Source organism: Macaca nemestrina, chromosome 4 (assembly GCF_043159975.1).
Source record: "Macaca nemestrina isolate mMacNem1 chromosome 4, mMacNem.hap1, whole genome shotgun sequence".
Classification (NCBI taxonomy): domain Eukaryota; kingdom Metazoa; phylum Chordata; class Mammalia; order Primates; family Cercopithecidae; genus Macaca; species Macaca nemestrina.
Window position 1 is genome coordinate 155,889,091 of NC_092128.1, and position 18,446 is coordinate 155,907,536.

Sequence of the window (18,446 nt, forward strand, 5' to 3'; positions counted from 1 at the left end):
CCGCGTGGCCTCCGTCCGCCCATTTATGTTCCTCTGATTAATGCAGCAGCTGGCAATGTGACCGGCTTCTCCGGGGCCTCCTAGAAGAGTAACAACAAGACACGATTCCCTTTTCCTGCCCAGTCATCATCAGCACAAAGTCCTCCAGAAAGGGCTGGCGGGGCGGTGCCTCCACAGGTGGCTTGGCAGGAGGGATGGCCCTGGACGAGGCTGAAGCTGTGGGCTTCGGCATTCCTGTCCCCACACCAGAAACCTGGGAATGGCGTTTGTGCCTTGGTGCTCCTGGGACTCTGCTTTCTCCTCCTGAACGTGCAGGGCTCGGCCCCCTGGACAGGAGGCCCCGTAGAGTCAGCACGGCCCGCGTGGGAGCTGCGAGTCTGCAGAATTCCAGCTCAGAGCTTGGCGATGGCTTTCCCACCGGGGCAGGTGCACGCAGCCTTGTCCTGTGGCCGCAGGCTGACCTTGTGAGGTGCTTTTTGGGACACTTGGCTGCGTTTATTCTGCATAGTTTTCACAGTGAATGGAGATGGATCCCATCTCTACAAAATAAAAAATTAGCTGGGCGTGATGGTGCATGCCTGCAGTCCCAGCTACTTGGGAGGCTGAGGTGGGAGGGTCACTTGAGGCCATGAGCTCAAGACCAGCCTGGGTAACATAGCGAGTTTCTGTGTCTCCAAAAAAAAAAAAAAAAAAATTATACAGGTGTGGTGGCTCATGTCTATAATCCCAGCACTTTGAGAGGCTGAGGTGGGAGGATCTCTTGAGCCCAGGAGTTCAAGGCTGCAGTGAGCCGTGATCACGCCACTGCACTCCAGCCTGGGTGACAGAGCAAGACGCTGTCTCTTGAAAAAAAAAAAAAAAAAAAACAACTGGGGCCAAAAGTGCCATCTCCCTGTGGTTTCTTCTGTTAGTTTTCATCCAAGATTAATGTAGCCAGGAGGTAATTTTTGTTTTCAGAACTCAGAATACTACAGGTTTCAAATGTAATAGAGGAAGCATTTGCTGATCAAATATGTGGAAATGAACTACCTAACTGCAACTGACTTCTGAAATGAAATGCCTCGTGTGACTGTCCTTGTAAGGAAACCAGTAAACAAAACACTCCAAATTCATATGCTGGTCTCCTTCTGCACCCTGAACACAAACCATAATTGCACTAAAAAATCACCTGCATCATTTAGTTGCCAGGTGTGCACTGATGTGTTGACCTGCTTGGGAGCACGCCTGGGTTCTGAATTATTCAGCAGCTTCTGTCTGGTACAGACCCTTTTTTTTTTTTTTGAGACGGAGTCTCACTCTGTCGCCCAAGCTGGAGTGCAGTGGTGCGATCTCGGCTCACTGCAACCTCTGCCTCCCGGGTTCACGCCATTCTCCTGCCTCACCTTCCTGAGTAGCTGGGACCACAGGCACCCGCCACCGCGCCCGGCTAATTTTTGTATTTTTAGTAGAGACGGGGTTTCACCGTGTTAGCCAGGATGGTCTCGATCTCCGGACCTTGTGATCCGCCCGCCTCGACCCCCCAAAGTGCTGGGATTACAGGCGTGAGCCACCGCGCCCAGCTGGTACAGACCCTGTTTTTAGGAAGCTGGTCAAGCAGCTCTGGTAGCGGGGGCCTCACCCCACTTCCCTATGCTGCAGAATCTGCCCCGGCCCTGGGGTTTGCGGGAAGCATTTTCCTTTGCAACGTACGGCATCAACAGGGATTTTTAAGGAGAGAAATCTCCCTCCTAACCTAGATCTAAAATAAATGCTTTGCTTTTTATTTTTAGCTTCTGACCTACATAGGTAGCATCTGATTTGTATAGGACAGGAAAGATTTTTAGTGTGTGTGAAAAAAGAAACAGTTAATCAGGTGATCATTATTTTCTTATAAAATCTGACGTTAGTAATTTTTTTTTTCCCTTCCAAGGGTTAGGGATGAATAAAGACAAGGAAGGGAAGACCTTGTGAGAAGGGCGGAAAGATACATTGAATTTTCAAACATTTAAAGATAAACTTGGCATGGGAATTAAACATTTTGACCTAAAAGAGTAGAAAGTATACTATGCCTTAATCTTACAACGTAAATGCAGTTCCATGTTCTTTGATCAGTCCCCGATGAACAGTGTTTCTTTTGGATGGGCAGTTACCATTCTGAATTATTTTGTTATTCACATTTTTTTTTTTTTTTTGGAGACGGTGTGTTGCTCCATCTCCCAAGCTGGAGTGCAGTGACATGATCATAGCTCACTGCAGCCTCGACCTCCTGCGCTCAAGTGATCCTTTTGCCTCAGCCTTCTGAGAAGCTGGGACCACAGGTGTGCGCCACCATGCCTGGCTAATTTTTAAATTTTTGTAGAGACGAGATCTCACTATGTTGCCCAGGCTGGTCTTGAACTCCTGGCCTTAAGTGTTCCTCCCACCTCAGCATCCTGAGTAGCTGAGACTACAGGTACACACCACCATGCCTGGCTAATTTAAAACATTTTTTTTTTTGTAGGGATGGGGTCTCATTATGTTGGCCAGGCTGGTTTTGAACTTCTGGCCTCAAGTGATCCTCCTGCCTCAGCCCAAAGCCCACTGTGCCTGGCTTCTGAATTATTTTAAACCACTTAGTAGCCTTTGTGCTTAGCTGGGACTCCATTGTTTGCAAAAATGTAAGCAACTCTATTCTTTCGAAGATAACAAAAGTATTTTCATACTGAGTTAACCTGGAGTCAGTTTTCACTGTTGGGTATTTACATTAAGCCAGGGATAACTGTCAGAATAGCTCCCTCCGCACCTGGTAAAGAGGGCACATGAGCTGCATGCGTCCGGGACCTGCTGATTGCAAGAAAACCCAGGCCCCCTGGCACAGAGGTGCTGGGGGATAGTGTCACGGCCTCGTCTTATGCAGCTTACTGGTCACGGAGCTGGTGCTTCTGAGGACACCTTTCGGGAAGAGTGGTGGCCCTTGTCTTGGACTGGCCGGGGAGGCGTGAGCCCCAGGATGACCTGTCCTCCTCCTCTCCCCACAGAGTCCCTGGAGAAGTGGGAGCGTCTAACCGTGGCGGACGCGCTGGAGCCCGTCCAGTTTGAAGATGGAGAGAAAATCGTGGTCCAGGGAGAGCCTGGGGATGACTTTTACATCATCACGGAGGTGAGACGTGCTTCCCACGTGGGCGCTCTGGGTGTGTGCTTGGGTGGGGGCACTTCCTACCTTCTCCTCTTCCACTGCCCGCCTCATCCTCCCTCTGGAGTCAGTGCTGCTCTGTGACCGCACGCCTATCTGGGGCCTCCACGGGGTGGGTGGGCCATGGCCTCACACTCCTGCCACCGAGGTTCCTCCGGTCCTCTAGCATCGAAAGCCTCCCTTCTTAGAAAGGCGGTTGGTGCCTGATCTGCATGTGTGATGAAACTGCATGAAACTGGCCAGGCTCAGTGGCTCACGCCTGTAATCCCAGCGCTTTGGGAGGCTGAGGCGGGTGGATCACCTGAGGTCAGGAGTTCGAGACCAGCCTGGCCAACATGGCGAAAACTGTCTCTACTAAAATTACAAAAATTAGCCGGGTGTGGTGGTGCATGCCTGTAATGCCAGTTACTTGGGAGGCTGAAGTAGGAGAATCGCTTGAACCTGGGAGGTGGAGGTTGCAGTGAGCTGAGATGGCACCATTGCAGTCCAGCCTGGGCAACAGAGTGAGATTCCATAAAAAAAAAAAAAAAAAAGGAAAATAAAAAACCTGCATGAAACCTGCATACAGGGTGTGCAAGGGCGGGAACCTGCACACAGGGTGTGCAAGGGTGGGCAGAGCTGAGGAAGGGAGTGGGGTTGGGAATGGCACCACATCTGCATCCCAGCCGTGGCGTGGCGCCGTGTGTACACAGCAGGTCACTGTCGGGGGCATCGCATACATTTAGGGTACACAGGATCTCTCTATATTATTTCTCACAGCCGCACTCCAATCTACGATGATGGCAAAATTAAAAGTTTAAAAAGACGGTGGCAGCTTCTGTATCTGGACGTAGAGTCATTTTTGTGAGTCATTTTTGCCGTCTCACACCACGGCGCCACCACGGGCAGGCGACAGGTGGCTCCGTGGAGCCCCCCGGGACATGCTGGGGCCGCAGGCCACGATGGCCGCACGCAGACTGCTGGGTGAGCTGAGCTGCTGTCCCGAGGACAGGGCAGGAATTCGCATGTGAACCCCCATTCCGGGTGCTGGCAAGGGACCCTGTGCCTGTGAGCTAGCAGGTGGGACTGGACTCCGGAGGTGGGGCTCCGACACCGGACCTAATTGAGGACTGGCTAAAACAGAGCCAGGGTGCTAGCCGCTCTCCATAGCCACGCCCACCAGCGCACCACGTCAGTTTACCGTTGCCATGGCAACGCCCGGGAGCTCCCGCCCCTTCCCATGGCGACGGCCTGAGGACCCGCAAAATTACCACCCTTAACCAGAGATCTCTGTATCATCCACCCCTTAATGTGCATCTAATTATAAGTGGGTGTAAATGGGACTGCACAGGTGCCCTGAGCCGCTCCCCTCAGCGCTCTGCCTAGTGGGAGCAGCGAGGAGCTGTAACCCCAAACACTGCTGCCTCAGTAAAGCTGTTTAGTCCACCTCCTGCTGGGCCTCGAATCCTTTCCTGGGCAAAGCCAAGAACCCCGGCAGGCTAAGCCCCACTTTGGGGCCCACCTGCCCTACATCACCTGTGCCCCATGGTTATTTGAACTTTGCCCTGCCTGGTTATCTGAAGCCCTCTCCCTTCGGATTAATGCTGGAGGAACCGGGCTGGAACCCCAGGGCCTGCAGTGTGTCCATCAGCCGGAGGCTGTGCCTGGGTCGTGGCCTCCTGAGAGGAATCCCCTCCCCAGGTGGCCCTGGGCAGGAATGAGTGACCTGTCCAGGCTGCGTGCTGACCTGCCCGGCTCTGCAGAACCACACGTATGCTCCTGTGTGTCTGACATGTTCCCCACGTGTCCGGCCCTCAAGGGTGAGCAGGATCTCATGCTTGCATGCGCCCTAAGCACATGCCCTAAGCACACGCCCCAACTCTGCACCTGCCATCGGGAAATGCATGCGTCAGGGTGGCGGAGTTTAAGGTCCCGCCCTCGCCGAAACACCTGCAGCTGTGGGCAGTGACAGGATCATTCTGGGTCCAGAAGGAGCGCACCTCCCTGCCCCGCGGGCTGCTGGGAAGAAACAGAGGTCAGCAAAGAGCTCAAGTCCTGGTAGATGTTTGGCGACTTCAGCGAATTCGGGAGCCAGAGTCTTGGTTCAAAACAACAGAAGTGGCCGGGTGCGGTGGCTCAAGCCTGTAATCCCAGCACTTTGGGAGGCTGAGACGGGCAGATCACGAGGTCAGGAGATCGAGACCATCCTGGCTAACACGGTGAAACCCCGTCTCTACTAAAAAATACAAAAAACTAGCCGGGCGAGGTGGCGGGCGCCTGTAGTCCCAGCTACTTGGGAGGCTGAGGCAGGAGAATGGCGTGAACCTGGGAGGTGGAGCTTGCAGTGAGCGGAGATCCGGCCACTGCACTCCAGCCTGGGCAACAGAGCGAGACTCTGTCTCAAAAAAAAAAAAAAAAAAAAAAACAGAAGCCCAGCAATGTGGCCGGGGCCGCCGATGGTGTTGGAAGATGCTCACCGCCACTGGAACACAGGCGGAAAAGCAAGAGGCTGGAGTAAGATCCTGTGGGAAGGAAGTGTGTGTTTCGCTGGAGACCCAGGCTCGGGCCCCCACACCTGCTAAATCTTCATTACCCTTCCCTGAGGGGCACGTTCAGGGCCTCTCCCACCCTCATCCCCGGTGCTTCCCACTGCAGCTCTACCATAAGGAAAGACCTGGAAGGCTGGGATAGAGCAGGAGAAGCAGCAGAGGCCGGAGGGAGCCAGGCCGGCTGGGGTGTTGGAGGCGCTGGGAGATTTCTGCTAACCTGGAAGAAGCACCAAGGCAGGTCTTGACGGGGCAGCCACCTTCACGGAGCTCCACAAGGTGGATGTGGGATTCCGGGACCTGAGTCACTTCCCTCTCCACGTCCCAGAATGCTCATTATGTGAATGAATTAGTGAATGCATGAATGAATGATGCTTGTTTCCAACCTAAAGGTACCACAGGCTGCACGGACATTCACGAAGGGGGATCCCTGCTGGGGGTCCGTTCTCAGGCAGTATGTCCGGTCAGTAGAGTAGGGGACTCATTCAACAGTAATGCTTCTTTAAAAGGAGAAGAGGAGGAGGGAAAGGATGGAACCACAGGCAGCCCAAGTGATGATTCTGGCCAGCGTTGGAAGGAGGCTCTGGCAGGTCCTGATAGGGGAGTGACCCCAGCCATGATTCCAGCGTGCACGCCCACCTGTGAGCAGAGAAGAGGCTGCCAGCGTGCACGCTTGCCTGTGTGCAGAGGAGGGAATGCCAGCGTGCACGCCTGCCCGTGTGCAGAGGCGAGGATCACAAACCCACTGCTGAAATCTGCTGTATTGAAGGCGGCTGTTGGGTGGTTGTTGGGCACGGTGGCTCATGCTGTAATCCCAGCACTTTGGGAGGCCAAGGTAGGAGGATGACTTGAGCCCAGGAGTTCACGACCAGCCTGGGCAACATAGTGAGACTCCATCTCTACTAAAAGTTTAAAAATTATCAGCACCATAAGACAGGGGGGAAAAAATTAGCTGGGCGTGGTGGCATCCACCTGTAGTCCCAGCTACTTGGGAGGCTGAGGTGGGAGGATTGCTTGAGCTCAGGAGTTCAAGGCTACAGTGAGCTATGATTGCACCACTGCACTCCAGCCTGGACAATAGAGAGAGACCCTGTCTCAAAACCAAAACCAAAACCCAAACCAAAAAAGATGGCTTCAAATTCTTGGCTGTCTTTCCCGTGGAAAAGGGGAGTCTAACACCCTCCCCTTGATGCTGGGCTGGTTTAGGTACACACTCGATGGACAGAATACAGTGGAATGATGTTGCAGGGTACCCAAGACTGGGTCCTCCAAAGCCTTACAGCTTCCACCACAGCCTATGGGAACCTTGTTCCCAGGATGCTCTTCTTAAAGCCCAGCAGCTGTGCTCTGAGAGCTGTGCTCTCAGCCTGCGCAGCCCCAGCCCCAGCCCCAGCCCCAGCCCCAGCCCCGGCCCCGGCCAGCGCAGCCGTGAACGCCCAGTGTCAACAGCTGCCACATGACTGTGCCATCTTGGATGTCCTGCCAGCTGAGTCTTCCGATGAGGTCATCCCTGCCTCCATCTGGATGCAACCCCAGAGGAGACCCCGAGTGAGAACCGCCCGGCTGAGCCCCTCCAAGCCCAAACTGTGAAGGATAACAATAAACTGGTTTAAGTTGCTGACTTCAGGAATGGCTCCTCAGTTCTCACCGGTTATCGCTGCTGAAATAAGTACATAAGTAGAGCCCTTCCTTGCCTAGACAACAGAGCCGTGGCGGTGGCGCTTCCGGCCGCTCCACCTCCAGCAGGATGACCGCGGTGACAGGTGGAAAGGCAGATATCTTTAATTGCTCTAGGTTTTACATCCATTGACAAGAAACTGGTGCTTACAGGCTGAATCTGGCCCAGAGACAAATTTGTGTTGGCCTGTACAGTGTTTTTTTAAACATTTGGATTACTTGTTATTTTACAGTCAGGAGATTTCACATAAAAATCTAGGTCGCTGGCTGGGCACGGTGGCTCACGCCTGTAATCCCAGCACTTTGGGAGGCCAAGGCGGGTGGATCACTTGAGGTCAGGAGTCTGAGACCAGCCTGGCCGACATGGTGAAACCCTGTCTCTACTAAAAATACGAAAATTAGCCAGTCGTGGTGCAGGTGCCTGTAATCCCAGCTGCTGGGAGGCTGAGGCTCAAGAATCACTTGAACCCAGGAGGCAGAGGTTGTGGTGACCTGAGATCACGCCTGGGCCACAGAGCAAGAACCTGTCTCAAGAAAATAAAATAAATCTGGATCTCTTACTTCTCTTTAAAAATCTGACGTCCCACTACACTGGACCTGCAGCCCCGTCTGGCCGTACCCAGCTGGCAGATGCCCCTTCTGGTGTGAAAGGCTTCCCAGTTTCCCACAGCCCCTGCCCAGCCCTGCTCTCAGGTCCTCAGCCATATCTGCAGGCACTCGGGGGCTTCTGAGTTGGCAGCCTCGGTTTGAATGGTCTTGAAACTGAGAGAATGAGTAGCTGTGGCTGGTTCGGACAATCACACATTATTCTCTGTGGACCAAGGCCCCCTCCTAGCTGAGTCCAAGGCCCTGTGTAGGAAAATCATGAAAATGTGTGTGGGGGGCATGGATCGCGGGTGCATCTTTGTGGAGAGCAGATCAAGGCAGCACACGCGGTGTTCTCACCCCGGAACAGAGGAGACGGCATCACCAAGCCGCGCAGCGTGTTCTGAGTGTTGAGGATGTGCCGGCGTCCCCATGCACACAGTGTGTGACCCAACCGCACCCCGGCGGGGGGCTCTGCCGGCCGTGCCCTCCACATCCACGCCAGGGTTGTCAGCTGAGGACAGGTGCGGGGACTGACGAGGGGCAGACGCCGCCTCCCACAGCCGGGAGGCTCTGCCCATGATGCCTTCACCATGGGTGTGCCCGACTCCGTGATCCCAGTCTTGCGAGCACAACTTCTGGTGTTTTCCGCCTTCTGCCCCTCTGTCCACTCCCTGGCGGACCACTCGGATTTTACCTTGTTGTGTGCGTTGCCGGCTCTGGGAGCCAGGCCCCGCAGTGGCGCATCTGCTGAGGGCTGTCACAGCTGATTTTCGTGATCTTGGGGGGCTCACCCAGCTGTGCAGCAGTGTGGTTTTGTGTTGGGGACAGCCGAGGGTTCTACAGGCTCCCTGCAGAGTCCCCAGGAGGGGTGCTGGGGTCAGACGCTGGCTGCCCCCTCCCCAGGAGCCCCCATGCGCTGCTGCACGGGTTTCCCAGAAAGGCTCTGAGGAGGGGGATGTGGGGAGAGCGGAGCGCTGTGCAGGGTGCCCTGACCGCTGACAGAGTGTGTGTGGGGGTCGGGAGGGGAGGTGAGGGGGGCCGCGCAGGTTCACATAAAACAGCGCCTTGCACGGCCTCGGGAACGAAACTCGACCTGAGAGGAAGGTATCGCTTTCCCAGCACTGTAAAATGGATTTGAAAGGGTCTCCTTGGCAACCTGGATTTTTTTTGCTTTTCCTCTGTGATCAGCCAAATTTGGCAAGTCACAGTGCAGCCCCAGGGTGCGGGGATCAGAGGCGCAGAACCGACGCGCTTTGGAGCCTTTTGCAGTTTCCAGCTGTGGACTGTGCGGCCAGGGCGGCCACCGATAGCGTCAGACAGGTGCGGCGGCGCCCGGCCGGTGGGGCGGCTTCTCGGCAGGCCCCGGAGGCTCGGTGGCTGCTCTCGTGGCCACCGTTTGTTTTCCTTGAAGCAGCGCATGGAGGAGATGCCGGTCCCCCACTCTCCTTGGGGCCGGCGTCCTGCCCTGTCTGGTCTCTGTCCTTCTTCCTCCAGCAGTTTCTAAAGCACATTGTTTTGTAAATCGTGGCCTTGGTGGGTTGAGGACGCCCTGTGCATGAGGCCTCATCCCTGTAGGGCCACGGAGCTCCCGCCTCGCCCTTTTCTCCCCCCGCCTGTCCTTCACCCAGGGCCTCCTGCTCCCCTCGGCTCTCCAGGATGGACAAAGTGAGGGCCGGCCCCGTCTGCAGTGGCAGCCTGCGGTGCCTTGTGCCCGCTCTGCCCGAAGATGCGATTGTTTCGGGAGCTGATTTCCCTCAGGTGTGGGGACCCTGGCCCTGCACAGGTGTGGAAACCGCCCCTGCTCACACCTGTGAGGCCTGAACACCTGCAGGCCTCGGGCCAACTCCACTGCAGAGCTGAGCCGGGGCGCCACAGAGGCAGCCAGGAAGGCAGGGCCGGGCTGCATGACCCTCAACTCCCGGGACCCCCGCGGGTCTGTCTGCAGGAGCCGGGCCCCTCCTGGGTGGAGGCTGCTTTTCCTTGCCCCCGACCCCACGGGGTCACGCCCGCTGTCTCTGAAGCTGTGGGGAGCTGCCAGCCCCTCAGACACCCGATCCCCACAGCTGTTGGAAAATATCCTCAGCAGACTGAGCAGTCGCTCCCCCGCAGGCCTGTGGGTTGTGAACCTGGGAGCTGCAGACGTGCAGATGGAAAGCCGTAGTGTCCACCGCACCGTGTGCATCAGCGGGAGCCCTGAGCCCCAGGGCCTGGGCGTCCTGCGTCCTTGTGAGGCCTGCACCTGCCGTCGGCCTCGGGGTGAGGGGAACCGGATCTTTCTAGGGGCTCTTACCGAAGGTTGGGGAACAGCCCCGGGCCCCAGGAGCTCTAAATGGGGACAGAGTCCTCGGTCCTGTGGCAATGGGGGCAGAGGTGTTATTTCTGTGCCCGGCTTGGGTGGACACCCAGCTCGTTCCCCGGTGAGAGCGGCGTCCAGGGCCTAGCGGAGAGGCGGCAGCGTGTGCCAGGGCTGCACGGGCTCCTGGAGGTGGGGACCGTCCAGCTGTTCCGTCACCTCACCGCTGGCGGGAGGGTGGAGTGGCATCCGGCCAGGGCTGGGTGGGGCATTGCCCGCCCGGGCACCAGCTCAGGTTCCCTCCACGCATTCCTGCTTGGGGGCTGCACACCTGCTTTTCCAGGCCCCTGGAGTTCCCCTCCCGGAGACCTCCCCACAGCCTGGGGGCAGCTGGACCTTGGGAGCCGGTTCCACGTAAAAGTCCCGAGACCGAAATTCCCCAGCTTGCTCCCATCCAGGGCAGCAGTGGCCTGGGAGGCGTTGCCATGGGAACGCTAGATGGAGTTTATCTCCTCTCTTTGCAAATTAATTTTATGAATGTCCACAACGTTGAAGCAACTGCAGAACAACACGTTGCAAAGCTGTCTTTGGGCCTGGGAACTTTTCCTGGCTCATCAGAGCCCCGCGCCCCCTCCCTGCCGACGCCTGAACCAGGGGGTGGCCGATTGTTCAGAATCCACTGGTCACTGCTGGATGCTTTTAGGAAGGGGACCTCTGCAAAACAGGACCTCTGGGGGAACCCCGTGCTTGCCCCATCGTCGTGTGGGGTCAGCTGGGACCCGGCCTGCGCCACGAGGCTCCTGGCTGGGGTGTCAGACAGACCCGGTCCGCGCCGCGAGGCTCCTGGCTGGGGTCTCAGGTAGACCCGGTCTGCACCGCGAGGCTCCTGGCTGGGGTCTCAGATAGACCCGGTCCGCGCCACGAGGCTCCTGGCTGGGGTCTCTGGGACAGTGCCAGTGCCATGCCACATTCTGAAGCGTTGCTTATGGTGCTGCTTACTTAGGGTGGCCCTTTCAGTTCCTACATGTCTCTCTTTTGGGGTCGCTGTCTGGAGGAAGGTCTGCAGGAGCCACAGGGATCTAAGCCATACGTGTTTCCCAGGCATCAGCTCTGGTCCGGGGCTGGAGAGATGCTGTAGACTGCAGACACCCCCTGTCCTCTCTCCTGGGCTGGCGTCCTATGGGTGAGATGCTTTGGAAGGACGTGAGGGCTTGGAAGAGACATGGAGCAGGACCCAACGCAGAGACCGCCCGGAGTGGTGTCGCTTGGGCTGCAGGGAGTGTGGAGGGGCCGTGGCCCTGCGGTGGCCGTGAGGCAGGGGCCTGGATGCTGGGATGCAGGCAGCGGTCCAAGGTGGGAGAACGGGCGGGCGAGTCTGGGGGGTTCTGGTTGCAGAGCTCTGCTGACCGGGGTTGGAACACCAGTGTTTCTCTGGGTGTGACGGCCGCAACGGCAGGAGTTGGAGGCTGATTTGCAGAGGAGAGAAATAGTCCAGCTGCTTTGCCAAGGGCCGTGCTGTGTGGAGACTACACCTGACAGGAGCAGGCCGGCCACAGCGCAGGGCAGTCACCCTGAGGGGATGGCGGGGGATGGGGGAGGGCCCGGGGACTGCTGGGTGGTGGAGGGGACCGGGTATTGAAGTAGGAGTAGGAGTCCTCCAGATGGAGGGCATTCTAACAGCTGCAGGGACACAGGAGCTCACATGTGGGGGAGGGTGGGGCGAGGCCGCAGGAGGGCAGAGCTGCAAACCCCGGGCAGGGGAGGGTCCCACGCCCCCTGAGCTCCTTGACGAGGGGTGTGAAAGTTACTTTGGAACATCCTGCCGGGACACCGCAGCCTCCTCCGAGAGCCAAATGAGAAGTGCTCAGAACCACGTCCCTGGCCCCCGCCTTGGCCTTAGGGCCCCACCAGGAGCCTTCGGTCCACCTTCCGGAGGCCTGGGGGTATCTGCCTGTGGGGGAACCTGCACCGGCCATGTGTCCTCCCTCCTCTCGCGGGTCAGGGCAGGTGAGGCCCACCGAGGCGCTGGGCTTGGCCTCTGCCCAGTGGTCACTGTGCGTGGTGCCAAGTCTTCCCTGTCTGAGGGAAATCTCAGAGCATCTTGAACGGGAGCCCATTTGGCCTGGCCTCTAGCAGGAAAATAAAAACATTCCTTCTGGGCTGGACTGGAAGAAACACTTTTCCAGAACCCTAGGGCTGGGCTCCGAGCCCTCCACCTGAGTCCTGTGTGGACCGTGTGCATGCGGACATCTGCGCGGGGACAGTGGAGGTTCCGGGGCCCTCAGGGTCTGGCCCTGGGGTGGCCCTGTCCGTGGGGCCCTGTCCGTGCTGGCCGGGGTCATTACAGGTGTGAGAGCTTCCTCACGGCTTAGAGGGGTTCTGGCCTCACCCTGCCTGCTGTCTGCGGTGCCAGCATCCCTCCCCCAGGCTGCGAGTGTCCCTGCTCCACTGAGACTCTGCTGGGGCGGGCTCCTAAGTGCTCCAGTGGCCACAGCCCACCGAGAGGGACACACAAGTCCACCCGGCTCTGACCCAAATCCCTCTTGCTGCAGGGCAGCCTGGTCATCCCTGGAGTAGGGGAGGGGGCTGTGTACCTCCCATGCCCCTTTTGGAAGCAAAGCTCCCCCAGGGCCTGTGCACAAGGGGCTGTGTCCCGGGCACATCACGGCTGCCCTCTCCCAGTGAGCTGGACGTTCGGCCCAGCAGCTTGGGGGGCCGGGAAGAGCTTCCCAGCGTCCGGCTGAACTGTGAGATGGTTCGAGGGGACAACTGCTCTCCCAAAGGCATGGAACGTCTTCACTTGCCTTTCAGCATTAAGTGAGTTTCCATGTGAACTGGGGCAGCTGCAGGCTGTTCTCCGTGTGGATAGAGGGCCAGGTGTGAGGCTGAGGCCTGGGTCAGCTCACGCTTGGGGCTTCTGCTCTGGGAGACAAGAACCTTCAAAGTAATTCTTCAAGTAAAATGCCGCTTGCGGACGGAGACAGGGATGCTGATGTGTCTTCAGCAAAGGATGGTCCCATTTGTGTGGCTCCTTTGACGAGTACCTTTGCCTTGATATTTTCTGATTTTTTGGTTAATGTAAGCAACGTTATAAAAAGTTTAACACCCTCTCCTCCACCAAAAAAAAAAAAAACCTATAAAAGGCACCATCTTTCTCCTTCCCCTCAACCCTCCCTTCCCAGAGACCAAACCACCCCCCGCGGGCCCCGGCTTTCCATTGCAGACATTTCCAGATCTTGTTTCCCACCCGTATCTCGGGGCACCGCCGCGCAGGCGTTCCCAGACGAGACAGATGTGGAATGCAGTGGCCGGTTCCAAGGTCCCGGATTACCCCAACCAGATTCCTGGCAGCAAAATGAGGAGAGTTAAGCACCATGCAAAGACCATTGCCGTAAAGACGGATGTTTTGGCTGGGAAAATCCTAACAGATGCGCAGTTCTGGACAAATCAATTTGCAGCACCCCACGGTCGTCCACCCACCGAAGCGGGGGCTGGCCTTGGTGGCTGTGGTCATGCAGGCAGTGGGTTGTGGACATCCCCTGCCTTGTGGGGGCGGCCCCTCTGCTCCCCTCCTCCCAGACCTTCTAATGATGCTGAGTGGGGCCGGAGCCCTTGGGCACTTGGTCCTTCTGGGAAATCCGCACGCCCGGGGAGGGCCAGCTCCAGGTGGTGAACAATGGGTCTCTGGGAGGAAGTTGTCCTCCTGTGTTCTAAATTTGGCCACGCATGTCTCTCTGATTCAGCAACCAGGTTCTTGGTCCCACAGCTGTGGCCTCCTGGCCCCGCTGTCCGTCCCCAGAGTCAGCCGCCGGAGGAACTTGGTGTAATGGTTCCTGAGGGGGCAGCTTCCCCACAAGCAGAACACAAGGTCACCTACCCTGTGGCTCTGCCACACCTCCGGGACGGGGCAGGAACATGCGGGGCCAGACCGAAGGGGTGCTTAGCAGCCCTGGCCATGACCCCCAAGCATGGGTGAGACTGTGGGGCAGTGTGAACTGAGGCCATAGGTGGAGTGAGTTAAGGTTCCAGTGGCCAAGCCCTTTTAAAAATGTTTTATTTTTAAAAATTGTGATAACATACAGATAACATGAAATTTACCGTCATAACCATTTCTAGGTGTACAGTTCAGTGGCATTAAGCAGGTCACATTGCTGTGCATCCGTCACCACCATCATCTCCAGAATGTTTCATCTTCCCAGGCTGAAGCTCTGTCCCCACGAAACACACACTCCTCATCCCCCTCTCCCAGCCCTTCTAGAAAGTAGAACCATCCTTCTGCTTTCTGTCTATGAGTCTGAACTCTACTGCCTGGTATAAGGGGATCCTACAGAATTCGTCCCTCTGTGACTGACTTATATTGCTTGCATAGTGTCCTCAAGGGCCATCCGTGTTGTCGCTAGCAGGTGTCAGAACATCCTTCCTTTTCAAGGCTAATATTCCATTGTTTGAATGGCCCACATCGTGTTTATCCAGCCAAGCCTGTTTTTTATTTTGCTGCTGCTGCCGCTGATGGTGATGATGATGGTGATGATGGTGATGGAGATGATGGTGATAGTGATGATGATGGTGATGGTGATGATGGAGGTGATGGTGATGATGATGGAGGTGATGGTGATGATGATGGTGATAGTGATGATAGTGATGATGGTGATGATGATGGTGATAGTGATGATGGTGATGGTGATGATGGAGGTGATGATGATGGAGGTGATGGTGATAGTGATGATAGTGATGATGGTGATAGTGATGATGGTGATGATGGAGGTAATGGTGATGATGATGGTGATGGTGGTGATGGTGGAGGTGATAATATGGTGAAGGTGGTGATGATGAAGGTGATGTGATGGTGATGGTGATAGTGATGATGGAGGTGATGGTGATGGTTATGATGATGAAGGTGATGGTGATGATGATGAGGTGATAGTGATGATGGTGATGATGGAGGTGATGGTGACGACGGTGATAGTGATGATGAAGGTGATGGTGATGGTGATAGTGATGATGGTTATGATGAAGGTGATGGTGATGATGGTGATAGTGTTGATGATGGTGATGATGATGAAGGTGATGTGATAACAATGGTGATGAAGGTAATGGTGATAATGGTGATGGTGAAGGGGATGACAGTGATAGTGATGGTGGGAGGTGATGGTGGTGTTGATAATGGTGAAGATGATGGTGATGATGAAGGTAATGATCATGATGGTCATGGTGAAAATGGTGATGATGGTGGTGGTGATGGTGATAATGATGGTGGAGGTGATGAGATGGTGAAGATGGTGATGATAATGTGATAGTGATGATGGTGGTGATGATGAAGGTGATGGTGATGATGAAGGTGATGGTGATGAAGGTTACGATGGTGATCAAGGTGCTGGATGATGGTGACGATGATAGTGATGAAGGTGATGTAATAACAATGGTGATGAAGGTAATGGTGATAATGGTGATGGTGAAGGTGATAATGATGGTGATGGTGGAGGCGATGGTGATGGTGGTGGTGATGATGGTGGTGGTGATCATGATGGTGACGGTGATGATAGTGAGGATGATGATGATGATCCTGGTGAAGACGATGATGGTTATGGTGATGGTGATGTTGGTGGTGATGGTGATAATGATGGTGGTGGTGGTGGTGATGATGGTGGAGGTGATGAGGTGATGAAATGGTAAATATGGTGGTGATGATGGTGGTGATGAGTTGGTGAAGATGAGTTGGTGGCGATGGTGATGTCGTGGTGATGATGAAGGTGATGGTAGTGGTGGTCATGATGGTCATGGTGAAGATGGCCATGGTGGTTGTGGTGATGGTGATGATGGTGGTGATGGTGACAATGATGGTGGAGGTGGTGATGGTGATGGTAGAGGCGATGATGGTGGTGGTGATGATCATGATGGTGATGATGAAGGTGATATGATGATGGTCATGGTGAAGACGGTGATGATGGTTGTGGTGATGGTGATGGTAGTGATGGTGATAATGATGGTGGAGGTGGTGATGCTGGTGGAGGTGATGAGGTGACAAAATGGTGAATATGGTGATGATGATGGTGATGAAGGTGATGATGAGTTGGTGAAGATGGTGATGATGATGTCATGGTGATAATGAAGGTGATGATAGTGATGATGATCATGATGGTCATGGTGAAGATGGCCATGGTGGTTGTGGTGATGGTGATGATGGTGGTGGTGGTGATGGTGGAGGTGGTGATGATATGGTGAAGGTGGTGGTGATGAAGGTAATGGTGAGGATGGTGATGATGGTGATAGTGATAATGGTGGTGATGATAGTAATGGCAATGATAAAGGTGGTGGTGGTGGTGACTAACACTGTTTTAGCTCTTACTCTGTCTCAAACATTTCCATATTTAACTCATTTAATCCTTATGAGTCTGCAAGGTAAAGACTATTATTCTCCCAATTTGTCCGATGAGAAAAACACACTGAGAGGAAAATTCCATGAGTTCAGACCTCACCAGCTGATAACCCCCAGCCTTTTGCAGAGGTAAAGCCCTGGTAGTGTTCCAGGGGTACCCACATCCTTGCCTAAATCTCCCCAGAACCTGGTGGATTCTGGATAAGTTTATTTTATTTTACAGTGGGGAAACTGAGGCTTGGAGAAGTGAGGTAGCATGTCCTCAGCCACCCAGCTGAGCCAAGTCTGAAGTCCAGACCCTCAGGGAGCCCAAGCTACTGCAGTCAAGCACCGCAGCTGTGCAGGGGCCCAGAAAACGTCCCATGTGCCTCATTGGTCCTGCTGAGTCCTTCGGAAACTCCCCACAATCACCAGACCAGTTTTAAACAGCAATTCAGGCAAGATAAAAATCAATTAATTTGCTGCCATGGGAGGTTTCTTTCACCTTTTGGTCAGCTGTTCTGGTTGGCGATGGAAACTCTTGACTGTCTTGCATGTATTTATAGCCTCTCTGAGCATGAGACTCTCCCTGGGCAGACGGGCAGTATCCGAGGAGCTGGTGCAGTGTTGGGCCTGGGCTTTGAAGGGGGCTGAGGCAGCAATGCATTCTGCCCTGAGTGCTTCATGAGGGACTCCAGGGGTGGCAGCTGGCTGTGGCTGCACCCAGGTCACCTGCTGTCCTTTGGATCTGAGGGACACATTGCTTAGTAGTAAGACCAGCATTTGTGCTCCCCCTTGGTGTCCCAGATTTCCAGAAAGATCTGCTCCTGGAGACATCCAACCTGGACACCTTTTGGGACCCCAAGAACCCCTAAAGGCTGCCCCAGACCCCAGCCGGCTCTTCAGCATCCAAGAGTGCATGTGGTCCATGAGGGATGGTCGGAGCATCTGTTGGAATTATTCCGGTCTTATTCCCACCTCCTGTGAAACCCTGAAGGAATGAAATGAAGTGTGTGGTTAGGTTTACCCTCCTTCCGGTCCTGGCTGAGCAAATTCAAATCACCCCTCCTTGGGTGGAAGCTCAGGAAGCCACCAGGCAGGTGAATACAAACACCTGTCACTTGTCACTCCTGGGTTCCCAGACAGTGGCTCCCAGGACGGGCAGCTCCATAAATCTCCACTCAGGGACGGTGGAAAAATACCCCTGGGCTCCCCTCCCAGATGCAGGGTTGAGGGGCATCCACCTGCAACACTTCCTGTCTCCGAAGCTGACATGCTTGTCTCAGGAGTTCACTCTGAAAGTGCTTTCAGGGGCCAGTGCCCTGGGCCCTGGGCGTGTCGGTCTGGCTGGCAGATCCCACTACCCCTGAGCTGTGAGGATTTGTAGATGCATCTGGGCACTGCCAGAGTCAGTGCTGGCACCCCAGGCAGTTTCTGGGAGTGCTGCAGGAAGAGTCCTAGGAATGCCCCTCCAGGCTGAGGGAGCAGTGTGTGCAGAGGTACAGAGGTGTCACTGTTGCTGGAGTCGAGGGCCTGAGTGCGGTGGGGTGGGGACCTGAGTGTGTGACTGCCCACATGGAGAGGATGTGGGCTTGCCTGGAAGGCGGTGGAAAGCTTCGAGCCATGGAGACAGGGCCAGGATTGCTGGGAACACAGAGTCCTTCCAGAGGGAGCCAGGGTGGATGTTGAGGCTCGCCACGGAGCCACGGGAGGACCTGGGAGGAGGCCTGAGGCTGGCTCAGGACCTGGGAGGAGGGCTGACGCTGGGGGCGGTGGCATGTGTCCCACCCACCTCCCATGGGTCCAGATTCCAAGTCTCAGGTTCCCACAGGGGTGTCCAGGAGCCACGGCTCTGGC

At 55.6% G+C, this 18,446-nt stretch overlaps 1 protein-coding gene across 1 annotated transcript in view; it reads left to right on the plus strand.

The window, feature by feature from the left end:
- Nucleotides 1-18,446, plus strand: part of LOC105483430 (protein kinase cAMP-dependent type I regulatory subunit beta) — a 192,910-nt gene that overhangs the window by 157,493 nt on the left and 16,971 nt on the right. Inside the window, 1 exon segment of the mRNA XM_011744336.2 lies at nucleotides 2,997-3,118. Within this exon segment, the coding sequence (XP_011742638.1) occupies nucleotides 2,997-3,118 (122 nt within the window).